The following is a 23,454-nucleotide window of genomic DNA, read 5'->3' as shown; positions in this document are numbered from 1 at the left end:
CGGGGCTATACTTGATCAGGCCTTCAGGGCTTACTGACGTGGCCGTGTTATTCAATCCCAGTCACTAATGTTTTGTCGAAAGGTATGATATGTGAAATGGGATAAAATTTAGTGACACGTCCTAGGGGGTTGTTATTCATTTAGCCACTTTTGGTATGAAGAAGTTAAATTAAGCATGCTTAGCTATGTCCTGTTTCCAATAATCCATTATATTTTTATTGACACATTTATTTTAACAGGTACTGCGGATTAGACTTGACAGTTGTATGCATGTCTGTCAGAAAACCATTGATGTGCTATATCATCTGGTATTTCACTGACTGCACCTTTCAGATATTATATCCCTGGCCTAAGATTTGATATTTCTTATAAGATGCTACCCTACCGACAGTCTATACACTGCTTATCACAATAATGCATGAAATTGCACGACGGTATAGACAATATCTAATTCAATTATTGACTCTGAGCTTTACAGCTCATCAGTACGTATAACACACAATACAATAGATTGACGGTCACTGCAATATAGCAGTGCAGTACCAATATCTATAGAAAATGGTCAAGTCCGTTAACAGATTTAGACATTATATCATGTTTTTTTTCCTTTATTGTGTGGCGTCATCTACATATTTGATTGACATTGTTAAATCTTTAAAGTTTGTAATTAACACTATCTAATTAAAGAAAATAACAGTGCCTTAATAAAGATCGCTTATAAGTCCGACCAGAATTAGCTGACCTATTGATCCTTAATTGCTATTTTATTGATAGACGAGTCGACATTCATGCAGTGAAAATAAATGCATTGTATATGCGTATGAAGTGTATTTAGACTGACGAGTCGATTGGGAGAATTAAAAGGTTACATCGCTGAATACAGGCGTATTTAAGTATAACAGTTCGAAAAACGGTTCCAAAAGGGTTTTAGGTTTTCTTTATTACATCAATGGCGTGTTTTTTTTCCGACATGTTGTTGGCATCTGTTTATCTGTTTTCCACCTTGCTTTATGTTTCATTTCCCCCCTTACTAGCAACTTAAATTAAGCGAATATTGATATAACAAACCCCCTGGGCATGCGTCAATGTTTCTGCTGCTAGGGGGCTTGTTTAGTATACTATAAATAGTAATACTTATAGTATACTACACACGCCCCTCCCACTAGAAACACTCCAATCACTAATAACAAATATATTGACCTACACATGTATTTAGATAACCTTATTTTATTTTTAATTAATGTCATTGAACATACCCTGTGTAATGTTAAGCTTGTTTGCATTTCAACGAATAGATCTGTTACTTTCTTCATGTTACATTTTTGTACAGGCCAATTGTGACCAGACTTAGTAAGCTTTTAATTACTTTTAATGCATAATACAGCATTCAGTCATAACTTACAGTACGGTTTACTGTTCACTGCTGTCTCCCCAAATCGCGTGCATTTTGTGAATCGCTGCAGCTAGTTACAAAAGGCGTTGGTCCACATGGAATCGGTATATCAGACCAAAAGTCAACCCGACAGGTTGCTAAAGGCGAAGCACGATATAATTTCTTCAGGATAAGATTATTATTCCACTATAATACAAAACATACAATAAGACGCTGAAAGCTTTTGTAGGACGGTAATTGCGATTGATTTGTGAGTGTTATATAAAACAAAAGAACAGACTCCTTTTAATCTACCATATTTACTATTTTTAGGCACTGTCTCATCTTTACCCTAGGGACATTTCATAATGTAAACTTTTTCATACGGAAGCATCATAAGATTTAAGGGAAGTTCCTCAAATTACATTATTCCCTTAGCTCCCATTATCTTCTCCTGAGGACTATTTTTAGTTGAGAAATTTCGTAAAGTTATGGAGCTTTAAACTGGGGTATGGAATTTTAAGCTAGAGATAAACTGACTGAGGAAAGTTGTGTATGAGGTAACGGGTCGGACACAGGCGATTTCGAAATGTCCCCGATAATTTCTTTCGTACCTTTGATCAACTTATGCTGTATTTCTGTTTCTTTGGTATAACTTTTCCTGTAGTTGGTATTTATTTGCAACATCATCTAAAAGATTAATGCCCTATGGAACAAGTTTCATTTGAAGTGTTTTCGCCACTTGATTGCGACCATAAATAACACATACACAGTACAATGTTATGTTGTATTTAGTACAAACTAGTTGTGGACATAAACTGTGGTTTAATTTAGACACATCCTCCAAGCTGCATTTTTTACCTGTCCTACACACACATCAGGAGTTGTCTACCTTTGATCGTTTTGACACTGATTTTCTGGATGTTTTTTCATTCAATGATACCGTATAATATAATTATGCAGATAAATATTTTTCGTGCCAGTTGGTGTGTAAGGTAAATAGCCTAATATAGTGTAAGACATCACATTATTGATTGAGAATATATTCTGTGAGGAAGTGGTCGTTTGTATTGCTTATTTTTGTTCTAGCTATCCAGTAATGGGTGTTATATATATATGAAATAACTCTGAAACTGAAATCATTTTGGGGGAACGTCTGTCCACAGTGACGGATATAATTTTTTATATGATATATTGAATATCTAATGAGAAACACAATTTTGTGAGTTAACTGATGACGATGAATACGCTTTATACACATGGTTTATGTCTTTGTTATATATATTCTCTTAAATGAATGTAAAATATCAGAATTGTTCAATGTAATAAAACTTAAGTCATCACTGCTTATATAATAGCTCGTGATGTTGTTATTTTTATTTTCGACCAATTGGAGAAATGGTTTCTATTCATCGCATTTAAACACGCCTATTATGCTATTCCCAAGGAGGGAAATGTAAAATGCAATAGCTATTGTGCAATACCTCTCTACAGTTTACATTTTACTCATTTGAAAATAAATTTGAAACGAAAAAGTTGCTATATAACAACAAAAAACGTAGAAATGAAAAAAAAATGAAATAAATAGATAGAATGGTTTCCGTTCATATCACTTCGATTTTTTTATTTGTGTCCGAACAACGATGTTTATCAAGAGTTTGAAGTGTAAGTGAAGAAGATCGGTATATTATGTCATGTCATAAATGTGGTTTCAAAAAGAATTTACAGGTTACCTCCCCTACATCAATCCCTAGTGATAATTAAACCAAGAAGCTATTTAGGTACCGACCAGTAGATCTATTGTCTCTGGGTACCGCAATGCGGATACATGTAGTCCAGTAATATCATTCACACGTACAGTACAGACTTTTAATCTGGTATTCACAGACACCAGCCGACGGTTATCATTGTACGACGTCCTTTGTCTTTACGCAACTCGTCAATCAGAACGATGTCGTGTGATATAAATCTAAATCCATTGTCTAAGTGGTTCAAAGATCCCGCCGATTTATTTACAACCATTTAAACAACAACACTGCGACACTGGTTTATGGGTATGAATAAATTCAAACCGTTTCTATAAAGAAGACCAGAATACAATTGCAGCATGGTAAGTTTTTGGCTAACGTTTAACTATTATTTGAATAATTCTTTCATCTCGAAATATCGCCATTACCATAACGGAAGTAACTAAGCAAGCTATCAATGTAGTGATACACGTATTAGCGATAGCGCGCGGTAACTGCAGTGTCAAGTGTGACATGAGGCACCCACATACCCGCCATCTTTTTATATTACCATCTCTGGACTCGCCAACCTAGACAGCAATTGTCTCCTAGATAGAGAGATGTATTGAAGTATTCATACATATTTAAACTATGTAATTTATGTATATCTTCACTGTTGAGACATAGTTTGTGTATCTCATAACAAATCGCATATCCCGCCATTGTTATATAACTTTAATCACACTCCCAACAGTTGCTAACTTGTCCACCATCCCATAGCATACCATCATGCCACATAATGATACACCCATCATGTTTGGCTAGGATTAAAACGTTGTCATATCAAACATCAATCGCCAGTCAGCTTAGATTGTCCCTGTTTCTAGAATATTCAAACATGAATAGGGGAGGGGTACAAATGTAACCTAGATTATATTTCATCAAGGCTGTTCTTTTCAGATAAAGAAATGTTGGCTTGACTCGAGTCGGTTGCGATCTTCCGTATTCGGTGACATACAATTTTGTATTACATATACATATTCACAACTGAGGTAAAAACTCATCATTTAAACTGAAATGTGGAACTTTGTGTACACCTGGTATTGCCCTGCAAATGATGGGATGTTTCGAGATGGAATTTTGAAGAATTTACAGTAAAAATGTGATATCAAATTCATTATTCAGTTGTTGCTGGGCAGGCTGAAGGAAAAACTCATTTCAACTGTAATATGGAAGCCAGGCTCCTAACCAACCATGGTTAAGCCCTGGGTTTCCCAAATATGCCCGAAATGTCGAAGAGCATATTAAAAAGATCATACTGGTACGACATTTTGGCATTTAGACTATATAAAAATCAATCTGCTGATATCACTATACATTTTCTTATTCAATGTAGATTGCTATTATACATTGTGATTAATTCTGAGAATTCCTAGCTAGTTTCTCCTATATATCAGACTATCATTAATGTGATAACCTACAACATATACTGCCAATTTATAACCAAACATTGATCAACTGAAACGAGACTGATGGACAGCATTGATGGTGATTATTGTGGTACTCTCACTAATTTCTCAGACCACCTGTATGCCCTTATCGTGTGGAATGTACGTATAATCGATGTTGACTTGCTAGAAGTCGATAAGTGTTTTGTAATTTATAAATTGCTAACGTCTAACATCTAAGTCCCTAACCCTTACTTCGACTCTGGAACATTAAAATAGACAGGTACAGGGACCAATATCCATTTGGTTTCTGGGTTATGTCATGGTGAAATTCATGTAATAATTTTGTTTATCAGATTGCAAATGTTCGTACTATCAACCGACGACAAATAGTGTGTCTGCTTAGGATTACAAATTCAGCCATTTCTACTAATATCAGAGAAATGTTTTGTTAATAATATTATACAATTGTCTTACAGTCGATAGAACAACTTAAAGAAGATCAAATAGCAGGTACGTAAGGGTTATAGCTTGTTAACGTTTGTTGGCAAAACTCCATACAGCCGTATTATCCTCGCCGGCCTGATGTTAATATTTGTTATAGAGAAGAGAATTTAAACCCTTATAAATAGGTGTTAAACATCCAACGGGGTCTTTATTACTGCCATAACGTCTTTAATTTGATAGTCATTGATATCAGAAAAAAAAAAAAATATTCTTAAACAGTGACATAAATCAAATTGAGACGTTGCAAACATGGTAAGAGGATAAAGGGATGATCACCTGAAGCAATATCAGATATACGATATTTTCATGTCGTTGGACTATTTATCCCAGAATTATGCAAATTATGTTTTACAGAATGAAATGTTCATGACGCGCGTTATAAAATCTTGTATCAAAACGATAATGCAGGGGGGTTGCACTTTTCGGATATTATATACGCTGTATAATACGTTTTAACGAAGATCAAACATCTCTATCATTTTATATGGAATTCAAAAACGTACGATCATTTATAATATATTTTACCAATTTTCCCAACAGAGTTTAAGGAAGCATTCAGTCTGTTTGACAAAGATGGCGACGGTACGATCACATCTAAGGAACTAGGAACAGTGATGAGATCTTTAGGCCAACATCCAACAGAGTCGGATCTCAAAGACATGATTAATGAAGTAGACACCGATGGTAAGAACGACAACTCTCACAAGGAGCGTTAGTTTAAATTGACTTTTAAACATACAGTAGTATCATCAGCAGATTCAATACAGCAAAATATTTAATTAAAAAAGACATACATACATCAACTTAAACTGTTAGGTGAAAACCGGTGATGATTAAGATTTTGTTTGTCTTTGTATTTTACAGGTAACGGTACGATAGATTTCCCAGAATTCTTGTCAATGATGGCAAGACAGGTTCGGGATGGCAACGAAGATGAGGAGCTCGTAGAGGCGTTCCGAGTGTTTGACAAGGATGGTAATGGGTTTATCAGCGCATCCGAACTCCGACACGTCATGCTCAGCCTGGGTGAGAAGCTTACGGATGAGGAGGTGGATGAAATGATCAAGGAAGCGGATTCTAATGGCGACGAACAAATCGACTATAATGGTATTTGTTTGTTTTGTCATTTAGAAATATCTTATATGAAAAAAAAATATACAGTGAATTGTTTATTATCAGACAACTTCATTTTTTACCAATAAACTTAAATGAAATGCATTAAACTGAACACATTTACGTATCGTTCACATCTACTGTTGATTTGACATAGAGCTAAATGTACGTTTTGTTTATTTTCAGAATTTGTGAGTATAATGTTAAAACCGAAATGATATGGAGGAACGAAGAGGAGTTCTTAATTTACACAAATACATACATTTGGAAATATCAACATTTTATACAGACTAAGGGACATCAGTATGTGATGTATACATGATACAATGTGAATACAGATGTTTGGAGAGATGCTAGATATTCAATACGTCACAAACATTACGTCGACGTTGACGTCATCAATAACCACCAGAGTCTTCATATCTTCGTATACTTAATCAGGTGAAGTTACCGGTGTACACTGTATTTTCCATACTTGACAAGACTTTGATGACAGGAATCAGTCCATTCAATTGATGTATGCATATCATATTAAAACATTCTTTTCAAATATTTATATGAGTATTATCGTTTTAACTCCCATATGAACACGTTAATGATCACAGGTATTGATAGAACGTTAAACAATCCAAATACAAAATCAAACCAAACTGTACATACAGAGTAACAGAGTCAACATTTGTGATGAGCGTGCACTAAGGATGAACGAAAAACTACTAGGGTTCCTACCACCAGTTCATCGTTTCTACCGGTTAGGGAAATGGCATCTTAACCTGTAAAATTTCTGATATACATGTTTGTGTCCACAGCTGACAAACAGACAACATAGGCTGTTTAATATGAATAGTTGGTCTTATACGCCTAAAAAATAGAAATGGTATACCAAGATGACTGCATCCACGTGTCAGAATGGGTCGCTATCTGCAATCTGGCCTCAGACCACAATTATACTTCCGGGTCGTTGTACACGAATGTAGTGCAAAAGTACATTTGAGGTATGTTACTAAATATTTTCCTGACTTAGCTATTGCAGATATGGGCATAATTTTAACATATATTTGTAGTGCAATATATATTCTAGTGAGATAATTTTATTTTGACACCATTTCCATGTTTGTTTGTGTGCAGGGACACAAGGAGTTATAAGGCCGGAATAGTGACATTTTGTAATTTTCCGGATTTCACATAATATAGAGGGGTGGTAACATTTAAACAGAAATATCTTTCTTAAGTGCAGGTCATGAGATATTTTCCAGCTCACTGTAGATTCAGCTTGAATAGTTATAAATAATCATATTAAAATTTTGAAATATTTTAATTTTCATTTAACATTAGTATAACATAGAGGGAAAGTAATTGTAGTCTGAGACCATCTTGCATATCAAACCAAAGAACATATCAAACAAGGCTTCTGATTGGTCTGATTTCCCAAACAAATTTCAACGGAACAGATCATTTTACTGGATTTGGTTCACGAATGATTCATGAATACGAGACTTTTTGTTAACGTTCCCCCACATGATCGATCGGAGCTACGCGGAGAGATATCACATGGGTACCGACGATGATCGGCAATATATCTTTTGCTGAAACTGGGGGATGTTGTAAGGTCTTACCTACATTTGTATTGTGACATCCCATGTTAATTTTAAATGAATAATTGATCTAATTAATAACATAAACACAGAATACATGCTCTGTAAAAACACTCGATTACCCAAACTTTAAGATTATCTAAATCGTTGGCCACTTAGATTTTCATGAATTTCAGGATTCTCATTTTAACTCCACGAGGTAATCTGGTTTCCTCCCACAATAAGGCTCCTCGCATGGTTCCATCTGAGCAAAAAAGAATTGTCAGTAAAAGTTAATAAACTTATTCATTATTTATAGTTGACTTTGCCCCAATTGTTGCATGCCCGTCATATAACTGTATTCTAGGTAGGCCCGTAACCCATTACATTACGCTATACCCTTAATAAAACTGCACTATGAGTGATTTACAAATTTACATAACTTATTTTTGGTGATTTGTTGCCTTTAATATAATAATATCCAGGTTAAATTCACTACCCTCTTTATCAAGATATCCTGTTTAAATTTACGATCATATATATAACAATATCCTGGTTAAATTCCCGACCATCTATATAACGATATCCTGGTTAAATTCACGATCATATATATAACGATATCCTGGTTAAATTCACGATCATATATATAACGATATCCTGTTTAAATTCACGATCATATATATAACGATATCCTGTTTAAATTTACGATCATATATATAACAATATCCTGGTTAAATTCACGACCATCTATATAACGATATCCTGGTTAAATTCACGGCCCTCCATCTAGGGATATCCAAGTTGATCCTCTATATACCTGCAGAACCATATCCCTTTTGTAAATTGACAAACCTCTGTGTTTTGCATTCAGGTTAATTGCCTGGCCATCTGGTCTTAGTTGGATATTTTGTCAGTGATATTTATTATTCAAGTAATATAAAAACCAATCGGGAAAGGAACAGTGGGTCATACCATGTTTCCGGTTTTAATTGCCTAGTGCTGTAATTAGTCCTGCGCTTTGGCGCGTTGCACCCAAAGCAATGTTTTGTTAAGGGCACGTATGTATAGATTTTACACTAGGTGAAATGATCCGACTCCCAGCGAGCTTTTGTGTTGGTTTTCAATGGAGCCTCTTTCAATAAATGATTATCGTATATAAAACATCTTTCCTTTTAATTTTGGATTTTGTATATTTAAAATATTCACTGTATAATTAATAATGGATAGCTAAAAGGTTGGTATAATACAGCAGAACGTACTGCGTTCACCATAATGTAGGGAACACGTGTGGGCCACACACTATTCCGTCAGTTTTAAGAACACGTGTTCGCCTAACACTGTTCCGGCAGTATTAAGAACACTTGTGGGCCAAGCACTGTTCCGGCAGTATTCAAAAAACTTGTTCATCTATTACATTTTGCAAAACGCTACAGTTAACTTATATAGGAAATTGTGTAAAGTTCTGCTACTTAACACGTGTGTGACAAGTCTTCCAATCCACCCTTAATAGTTTATATGTGTTCCGACCTCTTTTTGAAGTATACGTGGGTGTTAAGTCAACCGTAACTTAATTGAGGTCCTGTGCCTCCTATTTATATAACCAAAATAAATATAATGTGATATCACTGTGTACGCGGAATAGTTTATTGCCCAACAAAATTGATGCAATATCCAATGTGTTAACGGATTGATCTAACTTCTAGGTAAATCTAATGCAACATCCCTCTGTGTTGTCAGAATGATTCACCTTCTAGATTACTCATCAGTGCTAGCGGAATATTTCTTCCTCCATGTTATTTTATACCATATTCCTCGATGCTAGCGAAATAGTTTACCTTTTATTTACATCAAACACAACATTCCTCTGGTTAATCGTAATATTTCATTTTCTTTATAAATCGAAGGCAATATTTCTATGCGTTAGCGGGATATTTTACCTTCTAGATACATTCAAGACATATACATCTATCAAAGTCCTAGCGGAATACTTTCCACTCTAGCTTAATCCCATTCAACATTCCAACCTACTAACGGAATACATGTAATTCACCTCTAGCTGAATTCAATACAATACACCACTGTGCAAGCGGAATAATGTACCTCCCTGCTAAATCCAATGTAATAGTCCTCTGTGTAAGCAGAATATTTCACTGTCTAGTTAAATTAAATGTAATACACCGATGTGATAGCTAAATAATCCATCTCCTTACTAAATATAATGCCAAACACGGATGTGTTAGCGGGATAATTCACCTCCAAGCAAAATCAGATGCAATATCGCTCTATATTAGCAGAATGATTTTCCCCTAGCTTCCCCCAATGCAATTTGGCAGTGTGTATGCGGACTATTTACATATACTCCGGGGGAACGCATTGTAATGTTTATGTCAGTAGATTTTCTATTTACAGGTTTCCTATATTCGTACATACATTGGCGGGTGCAGTAGGGCTTCCATATATTCCACCATACCATAATGATAGTCATTTGTATAGAATCGACCGACAATGGATATGTGAGATATCTTCTACGTCCTTTGTTTTGTATCTAGTGTGTATATACTACACAATCCAAGTCTCGGCGACGATCACGATGTCAACTGTATACAGCATACGGATATCCTTGTTTATTTAAAATTCTTCATAGAGAAACAAGACGGGAATACAAGTATCAACATGGTAAGACATTTTTGTCCAATTTTCTGTATATTGTCGTTATATTTGTTGTATTTTAGCTATGAATGATAGTACAGGAGTGTGCCGTTTGATGAAGATCTAGACAAAGAACGTAACGATATTCATATAACATCGGCCTAGTGGTGATAGACTGGTCGGTGGTCACGTGACTGCATTGATGATGGCAGAATGACGATATCGAAACATGTTTAGGTACATCGTTGCTTGCTAGCCTACATCTTCATAAACCTGACATAAATATAAGTTAAGTTGTATTCCCCTTTGTTTCATAGAGTTAACGGTATGGACGGCTATCAATTGTCTGTGGTAAACCATCCAGTCCGTTAGTTTAATTAGGTGGTTCTATAAGAATTTCAATGCTGCCATCAAACAGTACTACTCAATCAGATTGCAGTATTACTTACTTGCCAAAGTGGTGTTACGTTTAGTGAAACAGCTGTTTTGGCAGTAGATTACTTAAACCTTGATTAACAAGTATCAAATTATTTTTGCGTCCACAAGAGATAAGTTATGTTCACTAACTTGTGTGGAAGTTAAGTGACTATTATTGTTAAACTGTAGGTAAATGCCATATTTGGATTTTAAGATGGCCATTTTTGTTCCGTATGTGAAGTATGGGTGAGATGGCTACTATTGACATTCTGTAGTGTCCATTGTGATATATTGTGGTATACTGTAGTGTCTCTGTTGACACCTTATTGTTTGTATTCCCATCAAACCCAACAACAATGCTGTATTATATGTACATCATTAAATATACATTGAAGTATTTTTAGACAATAAGTGACCCAGAAGAAATGACTATACTTTCACCATATAATGTAACTGAAGCAGTCATCTGAATAATAGGCATTGTATTGTAAGGCTTCTTTAAAAGTCTGTGTTCATCATACTCGGTCAGTACCTTTTGTATTAGGAATGATAATTTACTTAAGAGGTAGTACTTCGTAATATGATCTTCTCTGTCACCAAGTATTAGTTATTTAAAACCAGCATGCTTGAATAAACATCTGTAATGAGATATATATAAAAAAAAAAAAACTACATTCTAACCGCATGTCAATATATTCCCGTAGTATATGTTCATATTGAAAATAAAACAATTACATGTTTGCAGTGAAACATTTCGTATCTATTCAATTAAAAGCATACTATTATGGAGTAGTATTGCTGTAATTGATATGGTTATGTAAGACTGCTAAAAAGCCACAGTTCCAAATACACGAATATATTATCAATTATACTGTGTGTATCACGTATACATATATCACAGTCAAGTGTAAATCTTTTAGATAGTCTCTAATACGCCCTATTGATTTTTCTCTTTATATGCAAGTTCCTACATATAAAGTGTATGTACAATATATCTAATATGAATGTACCCAACCCGATGCTTTATTTAAGCATTGAACGGCTTTCAGTTGGCATTCATATTGACTATGAATGCCAACTGAAAGCCGTTCAATGCTTATATTTACCATCTGCGATTTTTTATTTGTCGTGCGATTTTTTTTGTTGTTGAAATTTTCAAACTCAAATTTCAGTTTGCAGTTCATAAGCTGGTGAACTCGCAACTGAATTGGTAGGGTTATATAGTGGCAGTGCCATACAATGGTAAATATATATATATGTCTGCATTCCTTTGTACTCTACATATTTTGAGGCAATGAAGAGAACAATAATAATATTACTAATTAATATAATCATTATATCATTGTAAGTATATCCTTGTATACTATACCTGCGTTTCATTCCATAATCTATGAATTCAAAACAGACTAATTTAGACATATTGTCATTATATCTAGATATTCATCAATAGTTTTCAATGCTGTTATATCTCTCGTACAGGCTGTTTCCCCGAGTGTGATTTATAATGAACTGGCACTCTTTCATGATTGGAGTTGAAGTTTATGAATATATAAGCATTACTGATTAGTAAGGTACATAATGTCATATCAAAGAAGCCTGTATACATTTATGTATATATGCTTATATTTAGAATTCACATAGAAAACCAGCAAAGGATATCTTTTGTGATTACGGAATCCATATACAATACTCTTCCAATATAAAGACGTACTATTTGATTAAAAAATAAAGTAATTAAATTCTCCATAGAATACATTTAAACCGTTTCACCAGGCGATCAACGTTACACATCATTGTAATGTCGCCATTCCCTTTAAATAGGCCTTATACTTACCGTATTATCTCCTATCTCCGCAACTATTCTTTAACTGTATCGACCCCAGGTTCCAAACAAGAACCCTCATCACCAATTCCCTCCCACTTACGCCCACTCTCCTTTAACCAAATCGAACCTAGGTTTCAAACAAGTACCACCACCACCACCACCACCACCACCCCTCCACCTTTACTCGCCCTCTCATTAAACCATATCAAACTTTGGTCTCAAACAATTACCCCCATCTCCACCCCCGTACTTCCCCTCTTCTTTACCATATCGAACCTAGGTTTCAAACAAACACCCCCACCACCACCCCCTCCACCCTTACTTCCCCTCCACCCTTACTTCCCCACCACCCTTACTTCCCCTCCACCCTTACTTCCCCACCACCCTTACTTCCCCTCCACCCTTACTTCCCCACCACCCTTACTTCCCCTCCACCCTTACTTCCCCTCTACCCTTACTTCCCCTCCACCCTTACTTCCCCTCCACCCTTACTTCCCCTCTACCCTTACTTCCCCACCACCCTTACTTCCCCTCCACCCTTACTTCCCCTCCACCCTTACTTCCCCTCCCATTTAACCATATCGAATCTATGTCTAAACCCGGATGTTTCAAAATGGTACATCGGCAAGGATCAAACATTCTCAATGGTCTTCGTCAACCTGCATCTCTCCAATCATTGCGTTGATATTTCTCCGTCAGTAGTCGTCAACTGTCTGGTTATGGGAAGTCCATTCAATACTTTATGTACCATATGTTTTGTTAATGTTCCAGGCGGACCTGCTTGATGAAGACAAATTAGAAGGTATGTACCCGGTGTATTTGAACTTGTATCGGCCTAGATAAAACACATCGTTTAGAGACAATAATTACGACAAGAAGCAACTGAGTTAGTTAACTAAATATATGTATTATACTTCAATTGTTGATGTGGTTGATAACAGTAAGAGATATTTACATGCATTTCAATTATTTTGTAGTAGATTAATTAATGTATGTAGTTTCAGCTGGGACAACCTCAAAATTAGTCCCGCGATTTTCCCCCAACTATACAGTAATGCATCAATGTATGTCGGTAAACGATATGAATATGTTTTGTTTTAGAAATCAAAGAGGCGTTTGGTATGTTCGACATTGATGACAACGGCACAATTCCATTAAAAGAGCTGGGCACGTTATTACGAGCTTTAGGAGAACAGCCGACGGAGGCCGAGCTAGATGATATGATGTTACAGATCAACGCTATATCAACTGGTGAGATTATAACTACACTCACAACTGGTGAGATTATAACTAAACTCACAACTGGTGAGATTATAACTACACTCACAACTGGTGAGATTATAACTACACTCACAAGTGGTGAGATTATAACTACACACAACTGGTGAGATTATCAATACACTCACAAGTGGTGAGATTATAACTACACTCACAAGTGGTGAGATTATAACTACACTCACAACTGGTGAGATTATAACTACACACAACTGGTGAGATTATAACTACACTCACAACTGGTGAGATTATAACTACACTCACAACTGGTGAGATTATAACTACACACAACTGGTGAGATTATAACTACACTCACAACTGGTGGGATTATAACTACACTCACAAGTGGTGAGATTATAACTACACTCACAAGTGGTGAGATTATAACTACACTCACAAATGGTGAGATTATAACTACACTCACAAGTGGTGAGATTATAACTACACTCACAACTGGTCAGATTATAACTACACTCACAACTGGTGAGATTATAACTACACTCACAACTGGTGAGATTATAACTACACTCACAAGTGGTGGGATTATAACTACACTCACAACTGGTGAGATTATAACTACACTCACAAGTGGTGAGATTACAACTACACAGAACTGGTGAGATTATAACTACACTCACAAGTGGTGAGATTATAACTACACTCACAAGTGGTGAGATTATAACTACACAGAACTGGTGAGATTATAACTACACTCACAAGTGGTGAGATTAAAACTACACTCACAAGTGGTGAGATTATAACTACACACAACTGGTGAGATTATAACTACACTCACAAGTGGTGAGATTATAACTACACTCACAAGTGGTGAGATTATAACTACACTCACAAGTGGTGAGATTATAACTACACTCACAACTGGTGAGATTATAACTACACTCACAAGTGGTGAGCTTATAACTACACACAACTGGTGAGATTATAAATACACACAACTGGTGAGATTATAACTACACACACAACTGGTGAGATTATAACTACACTCACAACTGGTGAGATTATAACTACACTCACAACTGGTGAGATTATAACTACACTCACAACTGGTGAGATTATAACTACACTCACAACTGGTGAGATTATAACTACACTCACAAGTGGTGAGCTTATAACTACACACAACTGGTGAGATTATAACTACACACAACTGGTGAGATTATAACTACACTCACAACTGGTGAGATTATAACTACACTCACAAGTGGTGAGATTATAACTACACTCACAAGTGGTGAGATTATAACTACACTCACAACTGGTGAGATTATAACTACACTCACAAGTGGTGAGATTATAACTACACTCACAAGTGGTGAGATTATAACTACACTCACAACTGGTGAGATTATAACTACACTCACAAGTGGTGAGATTATAACTACACTCACAACTGGTGAGATTATAACTACACTCACAAGTGGTGAGATTATAACTACACTCACAACTGGTGAGATTATAACTACACTCACAAGTGGTGAGATTATAACTACACTCACAACTGGTGAGATTATAACTACACTCACAACTGGTGAGATTATAACTACACTCACAAGTGGTGAGATTATAACTACACTCACAAGTGGCGAGATTATAACTACACTCACAACTGGTGAGAGTATAACTACACTCACAACTGGTGAGATTATAACTACACTCACAAGTGGTGAGATTATAACTACACTCACAACTGGTGAGATTATAACTACACTCACAACTGGTGAGATTATAACTACACTCACAACTGGTGAGATTATAACTACACTCACAACTGGTGAGATTATAACTACACTCACAACTGGTGAGATTATAACTACACTCACAACTGGTGAGATTATAACTACACACACAACTGGTGAGATTATAACTACACTCACAACTGGTGAGATTATAACTACACTCACAACTGGTGAGATTATAACTACACTCACAACTGGTGAGATTATAACTACACTCACAACTGGTGAGATTATAACTACACTCACAACTGGTGAGATTATAACTACACTCACAAGTGGTGAGATTATAACTACACTCACAAGTGGTGAGATTATAACTACACTCACAAGTGGTGAGATTATAACTACACTCACAAGTGGTGAGATTATAACTACACTCACAACTGGTGAGATTATAACTACACTCACAAGTGGTGAGATTATAACTACACTCACAAGTGGTGAGATTATAACTACACTCACAACTGGTGAGATTATAACTACACTCACAACTGGTGAGATTATAACTACACTCACAACTGGTGAGATTATAACTACACTCACAACTGGTGAGATTATAACTACACTCACAACTGGTGAGATTATAACTACACTCACAAGTGGTGAGATTATAACTACACTCACAACTGGTGAGATTATAACTACACTCACAACTGGTGAGATTATAACTACACTCACAACTGGTGAGATTATAACTACACTCACAACTGGTGAGATTATAACTACACTCACAACTGGTGAGATTATAACTACACTCACAACTGGTGAGATTATAACTACACTCACAACTGGTGAGATTATAACTACACTCACAACTGGTGAGATTATAACTACACTCACAACTGGTGAGATTATAACTACACTCACAACTGGTGAGATTATAACTACACTCACAACTGGTGAGATTATAACTACACTCACAACTGGTGAGATTATAACTACACTCACAACTGGTGAGATTATAACTACACTCACAAGCTGGTGAGATTATAACTACACTCACAACTGGTGAGATTATAACTACACTCACAACTGGTGAGATTATAACTACACTCACAACTGGTGAGATTATAACTACACTCACAACTGGTGAGATTATAACTACACTCACAACTGGTGAGATTATAACTACACTCACAACTGGTGAGATTATAACTACACTCACAACTGGTGAGATTATAACTACACTCACAACTGGTGAGATTATAACTACACTCACAACTGGTGAGATTATAACTACACTCACAACTGGTGAGATTATAACTACACTCACAACTGGTGAGATTATAACTACACTCACAACTGGTGAGATTATAACTACACTCACAACTGGTGAGATTATAACTACACTCACAAGTGGTGAGATTATAACTACACTCACAACTGGTGAGATTATAACTACACTCACAACTGGTGAGATTATAACTACACTCACAACTGGTGAGATTATAACTACACTCACAACTGGTGAGATTATAACTACACTCACAACTGGTGAGATTATAACTACACACAACTGGTGAGATTATAACTACACTCACAACTGGTGAGATTATAACTACACACACAACTGGTGAGATTATAACTACACTCACAACTGGTGAGATTATAACTACACTCACAACTGGTGAGATTATAACTACACTCACAACTGGTGAGATTATAACTACACTCACAACTGGTGAGATTATAACTACACTCACAACTGGTGAGATTATAACTACACTCACAACTGGTGAGATTATAACTACACTCACAACTGGTGAGATTATAACTACACTCACAACTGGTGAGATTATAACTACACTCACAAGTGGTGAGATTATAACTACACTCACAACTGGTGAGATTATAACTACACTCACAAGTGGTGAGATTATAACTACACTCACAAGTGGTGAGATTATAACTACACACAACTGGTGAGATTATAACTACACTCACAACTGGTGAGATTATAACTACACTCACAACTGGTGAGATTATAACTACACTCACAACTGGTGAGATTATAACTACACTCACAAGTGGTGAGATTATAACTACACTCACAAGTGGTGAGATTATAACTACACTCACAAGTGGTGAGATTATAACTACACTCACAAGTGGTGAGATTATAACTACACTCACAAGTGGTGAGATTATAACTACACTCACAAGTGGTGAGATTATAACTACACTCACAACTGGTGAGATTATAACTACACTCACAACTGGTGAGATTATAACTACACTCACAACTGGTGAGATTATAACTACACTCACAAGTGGTGAGATTATAACTACACTCACAACTGGTGAGATTATAACTACACTCACAAGTGGTGAGATTATAACTACACTCACAAGTGGTGAGATTATAACTACACTCACAACTGGTGAGATTATAACTACACTCACAATTGGTGAGATTATAACTACACTCACAAGTGGTGAGATTATAACTAAACTCACAACTGGTGAGATTATAACTACACTCACAACTGGTGAGATTATAACTACACTCACAAGTGGTGAGATTATAACTACACTCACAAGTGGTTAGATTATAACAACACTCACAACTGGTGAGATTATAACTACACTCACAAGTGGTGAGATTATAACTACACACACGTACGTTTTAATGTCAAGGCTTTCTTAAATGTATTTGTAAAAAAAAATGAGAAAAACAGTTCAGCCTTGTGACAAGGGTCAAGAAAAATGACATACATTAATAACTTGTTATTTTGTCGAATTCCGTTTTATCGTTTACCTTTTGCAAACATGACTTGCACATCAGATCGTTATTGAAGTGACTTAGTGAAAGAAACTTTATCGTGATTGTATATCGGCAAAACTACACCAAATTACAAGTGACATAACGAAACATTACATATATATTTACATGTATTGACTAGTCTTCACACTAAACTGATGAGCGACAGAGCGAAGTTATAATGATTATATAATGTTGACAAATATTGACCAAACTTTTCACCAAAAACGATAACTCGCTTAATTCGAACACTCGGATAACTCGAAGTTTTTTCGTGGTCCCGTCGACTTCGAGTTAACGAAGTTCCACTGTATAGGTACATGAAACATTTATTACTAAGTCTATTTCATACAGAAGTTTTACTGTTCGAACAGGTTTTTTACTTCTCCGATTTGTCAGAACTCGAGATAACTAAATGTGACCATATTTGAAATATCAACACCCCCTTCTCTATAGCACGTGATTGCTGTATAGATACACCTTCATCGTTTACTGACATATCGTATCACTAAACTTAAGTCGAGGTCTACAAATTGTACATCAACCGATTAAAGTTTTGAATTTTGATAATGACCTGATGAACAGCGTGTTGTGATACATGTTGTACAAAAAGTCCATGTTTAATCGAGTTATCATACGTATGTTTGCTTCCAAAATGTTTTTGGTTTTGTTTCTTCACATGGGTTCGTTACAAATATCATTTGTAACGAACATCTGTGGTTTATTCGTACAGTACAGGTAAGGGTAATTTATAATATTATGTTTGACAATTGGTATTTTCCTCGTGGGAAAGAAAACAGATATAATTTATTAAATGAAATAGACTAAATGATTAATTAAAATTTCAAAATAATTTGCTTTACTATTTTTAATAAGATTTTTCAGTTTAGAAATGTGTATACGCTCTCTATCGATAGGCGAACCGCCCTGGTCGAGTGACATGAAAATATTCATTTTCGTCACATCATTGTACAAGTAAACAATACACAAATCGCTCACTCAGTTATAGCTTGACAAGACCAATCGGCCTTGAAACATTGCGACACGTTTAATACGTAAGTGTTTGTAAAAAAAAAAAAAAAACAACATTTTGATAACTTATGTTGCTATTTTGGGACTCACTTACTGTACAAAGAAACGTTAGATCAGCATATTTACAGCTGATTTGTCGATAACCAGGTGATTACATATACATTGTATATAGGTGCCGGACAGTATACATGCAATATTAGTTTTGATAATTTAAGTTCTATACTTCGATTTAACATTATCCATTAGGTTATATTAATGATTCGTGAAAGCTTATAAGAAAATAGAAGATACGAAAATGAAAAAGTGTCACAGCAGTTATTTTTAGATTGATAGTTTAGCTAAGTGTGTTAAACTGTGGGTGTAGTGTCGCTGGTTATCGCCCTTTACTCGTCACTATTTCACTGCACACACAATTATGAAGACCATATGATAATGAGTTTTAATGTATTCATTAAAACATATCATGCTTAGTATACATTTTGCAATTCCATTATTTATTTGTACAATTTAAAGATTCTTTATTTAAGATGTTTGTCTCAATATAGGCCAATAAACAATCATACCTCTTGTTCTTTCTAGATTTTGTACTGCAATGCAGGTTACAAGAACAAAGGAGAATTTCCTGGTTAACCTCGAAGTGCAAGCAGTACTTATGATTGAGAATATTATTAATATGTTGGTATATAATAGGTTTTAGAGCGGTAGGTGGTATATTGTCCCATATATAAACGTGTCAATAACTAAAACAACAGCTTGTCATATTCCTATTTGTTTTGTATTTTAAATTCCTTAGACTGTTCTCATTAAAAATCACAATGAAAACTATATCAATGTTTCCTGAAGCTGTCCCTCCTCCTGATCCAAAACCAGCACCAGCGGAAGGTGAAGAAGCTGCCCCGCCCACTGAGGCTCCGGAAGGGGAGCAACAACATGTCTTACCTCCAAAATCAGCGGTGAAAAGTAAGTTCAGTGAAAATTAAAAGAAAAACTAAATTTATGTTTATGATGTATTAATGCTAATATTGATGTCAACAAATGCATACAATATCAAAATGAATTCTTTTTCATTGAAAATCAACTTACCGACAAAGGACAAGCATTACACTCATTATTACCACTGCATTCGAAAATATATTTTCATTGACCCCATGTATGTTTTTTGGGGTCAATGGAAATATATTTTCGAACGCAGTGGTAATAATGAGTGCAATGCTTGTCCTTTGTCGGTAAGACATTTTATTCAAATCAATGTATCATAAATTGAATGTATTACATTGCAGAAAGTGAAGTAACAGGTACGCTAGACTTGAAGTCGTTGCTTCTTGTATGTGGAAAGAGGCTGAGTAAGGAACGCGATAAAGAGGCGGAGTTAAGGGATGCATTTAAGACGATTGACAAGAAAGAAACTGGAACAATCAGTGCTGCCGCCCTGCGACACATCATGGTGACATTCGGGGAAACGCTCGGCGATGAGGAAGCCGACGAATTGGTCAATGATGCTGATACTGATCATGATGGACTGATCCACTGGGAAGGTAAGTCAATGTGTTTAATTTTTTAAACGTCATGAACTATTATATATATTTCAGTTTAGATATTAATGTTTCGACAACGCGTTATTGAATCTGTTGTGTTACTTGAATATTTATATCAGTGCAGGTGTTAATATCTGAAATTGATATTGTGGTTTTCTTTTAAAATATAGACTTCTTTTTAAATTGCAGAATTCTGTGAGATCCTACTGGACATGGACAAATGACATGATTCGACTGATAAAGTGAATAAGTGGAAGCCAGCTTTATCCCATATCTTAACGTGGTCTAGATTTATTCCTATTCTAATTAAGACATAATTATTACATATTGGTGTAAAAACATACCAAGTTGACTACTCAGGCTCAACCAAAAGCCACACATTACCATGAAGAAGAGTACCGAGATCACCAGGAGACATTACATATACACGTATTTATCACATGTGTTAAGGTGATATGGGTGATTACTACCTTACGACACAGAAGAGTTACATGGACACATTTTATTAGTGGGATCTTATATGTTTCCTCGTTAGCATCTTATAGATGCATTATATGCATTCCGTCCAAAAATATCATAATTTAATATGAATAAAATTATTTTGCTTTTTGTAAAAGTCATCACTCTGAACCTTTTATAATTTCTGTATCATTTAAACTTCCACACATTCTAATTGTAATTTCAATTCTTACTCTAATGAAAGATCGATAGAACGAAGGATACTAAGAACAAACTAGTAACTACATGGAAAGGGACATTGCTTTCGCTCTCTGCACATCTGGATTATGTCATAGTAAAATCGAAGGCACATGACTAGGTATTTGATTGATGTCGGCAAAATACCCTGACCAATCGCACAGCTGATGCATTTATTTCACAAAAGTTACCAATCAAGTTCAAAGCCAGTCAGTTTACCAGTATGGTGGCCTTACGATTCGTTTGAGCATCAAATGAGTCTTTTAGTTTTATCCACATGGTGGCGGCGACAGGGCCTTCAATTTTGCCATGTCATATTTCCCAAGGGTACAGAGAGCGAAAATTAGAGTAACAATTCGAGTATCTAGGATGGGAAAATAACAAGACGGTATAAACAAAATATATCAGAATAGTCAACAGAATAGTCTGCTTCAGCGTCGTCATCTGCAATTTCGATCCATGTCTGATCTAATGCCACGTCCTCAAAATTTAAACTAGGGTAGTAAATGAAAAACAGACGAGCTTGCAAAGGAACCACAAGTCATAATCAATTAACGTTCAACATATATAAATGATTAAGTTTTAATGCATGTAGGAACAAATCAAATTATGTTATAAATATTTCGGCTTTTTGAAATCGCATACAATCACTTGATTAACCTTATTACCCGGTCTTAAGTTTCGATAAAAAAAACAGACAGCAGATAGATGGTGAGGTGCTCTGATAAATCTTTAACAAGATATAGCAGAACAACATACAAATTAAACATTAATAATACATCAATATAATCATCAGCTGTCGTTTTAGATCAAAATCATTAGCTGTCATTTTAGGTCTAAATCATCAGCTGTCGTTTTCGGTATAAATCATCAGCTGTCGTTTTAGGTATACATCACCAGCTGTTGTTTTAGGTCTAAATCATCAGCTGTCGTTTTAGGTCTAAATCATCAGCTGTCGTTTTATTTCTAAATAATCAGCTGTCGTTTTCTGTATACATCTTCAGCCGTCGTTTTAGGTCTAAATCATCAGCCGTCGTTTTAGGTCTAAATCATCAGCTGTCATTTTAGGTCTAAATCATCAGCTGTGGTTTTAGGTCTAAATCATCAGCTGTGGTTTTCGGTCTAAATCATCAGCTGTCGTTTTAGGTCTAAATCATCAGCTGTCGTTTTAGGTCTAAATCATTAGCTGTTGTTTAAAGTCCAAATAATCAGCTGTTGTTTCAAGTCAAATTATCAGCTGTTGTTTAAGGGCTAAATCATCAGCTGTCGTTTGAGGTCTAAATCATCAGCCGTCGTTTTAGGTCTAAATCATTAGCTGTCGTTTTAGGTCTAAATCATCAGCTGTTGCTTTTAGGTCTAAATCATCAGCCGTCGTTTTAGGTCTAAATCATCAGCTGTCGTTTTAGGTCTAAATCATCAGCCGTCGTTTTAGGTCTAAATCATCAGCTGTCGTTTTAGGTCTAAATCATCAGCTGTGGTTTTCGGTCTAAATCATCAGCTGTCGTTTTAGGTCTAAATCATCAGCTGTCGTTTTAGGTCTAAATCATTAGCTGTTGTTTAAAGTCCAAATCATCAGCTGTTGCTTAAAGTCAAATTATCAGCTGTTGTTTAAGGGCTAAATCATCAGCTGTCGTTTGAGGTCTAAATCATCAGCTGTCGTTTTAGGTCTAAATCATTAGCTGTTGTTTAAAGTCCAAATAATCAGCTGTTGTTTAAAGTCAAATTATCAGCTGTTGTTTAAGGGCTAAATCATCAGCTGTCGTTTG

At 35.5% G+C, this 23,454-nt stretch overlaps 2 protein-coding genes across 2 annotated transcripts; both read left to right on the top strand.

Annotated features, from left to right (window-relative positions):
• The first annotated feature begins 3,228 nt into the window (after nt 1-3,228).
• On the top strand, nt 3,229-6,723 carry LOC117344924 (calmodulin-A-like). Its single transcript, XM_033907807.1, has 5 exons — nt 3,229-3,482; nt 5,027-5,060; nt 5,595-5,738; nt 5,919-6,161; nt 6,354-6,723. Exons 1-5 carry the CDS (start codon nt 3,480-3,482, stop codon nt 6,383-6,385), a joined length of 456 nt encoding a protein of 151 aa, XP_033763698.1. The 5' UTR covers nt 3,229-3,479; the 3' UTR covers nt 6,386-6,723.
• A 3,479-nt stretch (nt 6,724-10,202) lies between these two features.
• Nucleotides 10,203-21,612, top strand: LOC117344922 (calmodulin-alpha-like). Its single transcript, XM_033907805.1, has 6 exons — nt 10,203-10,417; nt 13,404-13,434; nt 13,734-13,883; nt 20,301-20,417; nt 20,738-20,992; nt 21,182-21,612. The coding sequence occupies exons 1-6, from the start codon at nt 10,415-10,417 to the stop codon at nt 21,214-21,216; spliced, it is 591 nt and encodes a 196-aa protein (XP_033763696.1). The 5' UTR covers nt 10,203-10,414; the 3' UTR covers nt 21,217-21,612.
• Nucleotides 21,613-23,454: the final 1,842 nt, after the last annotated feature.

This window comes from Pecten maximus, chromosome 16, assembly GCF_902652985.1.
Source record: "Pecten maximus chromosome 16, xPecMax1.1, whole genome shotgun sequence".
NCBI lineage: Eukaryota > Metazoa > Mollusca > Bivalvia > Pectinida > Pectinidae > Pecten > Pecten maximus.
This window is presented reverse-complemented; position numbering and strand designations above follow the sequence as displayed.